We start from the raw sequence: 1,046 nt of genomic DNA, 5'->3' as shown, positions 1-1,046 counted from the left end.
TTTTTTCTTGGAAAAGAAGGCAAAAGGCTCTCTGAGTGCAGCCAGGGGTGAAGGGAACTGGAAAATCTCTGCTTTGTGCCCTCTCGTGGCAGTTGAATTTTTCTTGTCCTCGGTGCCTGCACTTTCACACCCAAACCTTTGGGGTTTCGTGCTGAAAGACCCAGCAAAGACATCATTAAATGCTGCTGTTTCCTTCCCCAGAAAAAACAGGGAAGTGGGAAAACCCACAGGTCCACATTTCATATTTCTGCCCTTGGCTGCACGACTTTGCCCTTCAAACAGTTTGTGGGGTTTGACAGGTGGCACATCCCAAAAAAAAAAAAAAAAATGCCCCAGGGCTGAGAAAATTGGGAAGGGCATCCCATGAGCCACAGGACTCGGCAGAACTAAAATTTTCTTTTTTCTTCTGCTCTCTCTGCAGGCAAAAAGCKCTGGCATCGACAGGAGGAAGGAGCGTTCAAGCAGCATGCGACTGGTTGGTATGAAGTAAAAAATGCTAAAAAGTGAAAGAAATTGGGCAATTTAATGTTTTAGCCATTAGGAATGTGGAATATTTCAACAGGGGTTTTAAATATTGGAAATCTGAAAAGCACCTGCAGGATTAGCAAGGAGCTAAATTTTAKTTTGTGTTGTAAATGAGCAATGCAGGAATGAGCCCGGTGTGAGAGGGTTTGGGATCTGCAGGAAAAGCAGGAACAGGAGGGAGARGGAATCYCYCACTCTCTGCAGCTGAGCAGRAAWGCTGAGAGCTGCCCTCTCAGGGATGGGGAGCGATTTTCAGTGCTGTCCTCACTGCGTTTTGCACTCTGAAAGGGTGAAAAAGCAGAAGCAGTGACCTGGGTTAGATCTTCAGTGCATCAGCCTGAAACTCAAACCMAATTTTCTGTAATTCTGAGCAGCAGGGATGGGCTGCAGGTCAGGGAGGGCAGATCTGCCTGACCCCAGAGCTGACTTTTCCCAAAARGAGAGAGTGAATGGGAGCCAGCACAGGGTGATTTTAGGATTTTAGATTCTCTATTTCCATGTCTCTGTAACCCTGGGATTCT

At 46.6% G+C, this 1,046-nt stretch overlaps 1 protein-coding gene across 1 annotated transcript in view; it reads left to right on the top strand.

Moving 5' to 3' along the window:
* The window catches only part of UBASH3B (ubiquitin associated and SH3 domain containing B), a gene marked incomplete at its 3' end in the record, with an annotated part of 54,867 nt that overhangs the window by 41,015 nt on the left and 12,806 nt on the right, over window positions 1-1,046 (top strand). The window contains 1 exon segment of the mRNA XM_057386598.1: window positions 422-475. Within this exon segment, the coding sequence (XP_057242581.1) occupies window positions 422-475 (54 nt within the window).

This window comes from Malurus melanocephalus, unplaced genomic scaffold (assembly GCF_030028575.1).
Source record: "Malurus melanocephalus ecotype Western Australia unplaced genomic scaffold, MMel_1.1 scaffold_1002, whole genome shotgun sequence".
NCBI lineage: Eukaryota > Metazoa > Chordata > Aves > Passeriformes > Maluridae > Malurus > Malurus melanocephalus.
Note: the sequence above shows the minus strand (reverse complement) of the source record. Positions and strands in the feature narration are given on the sequence as shown.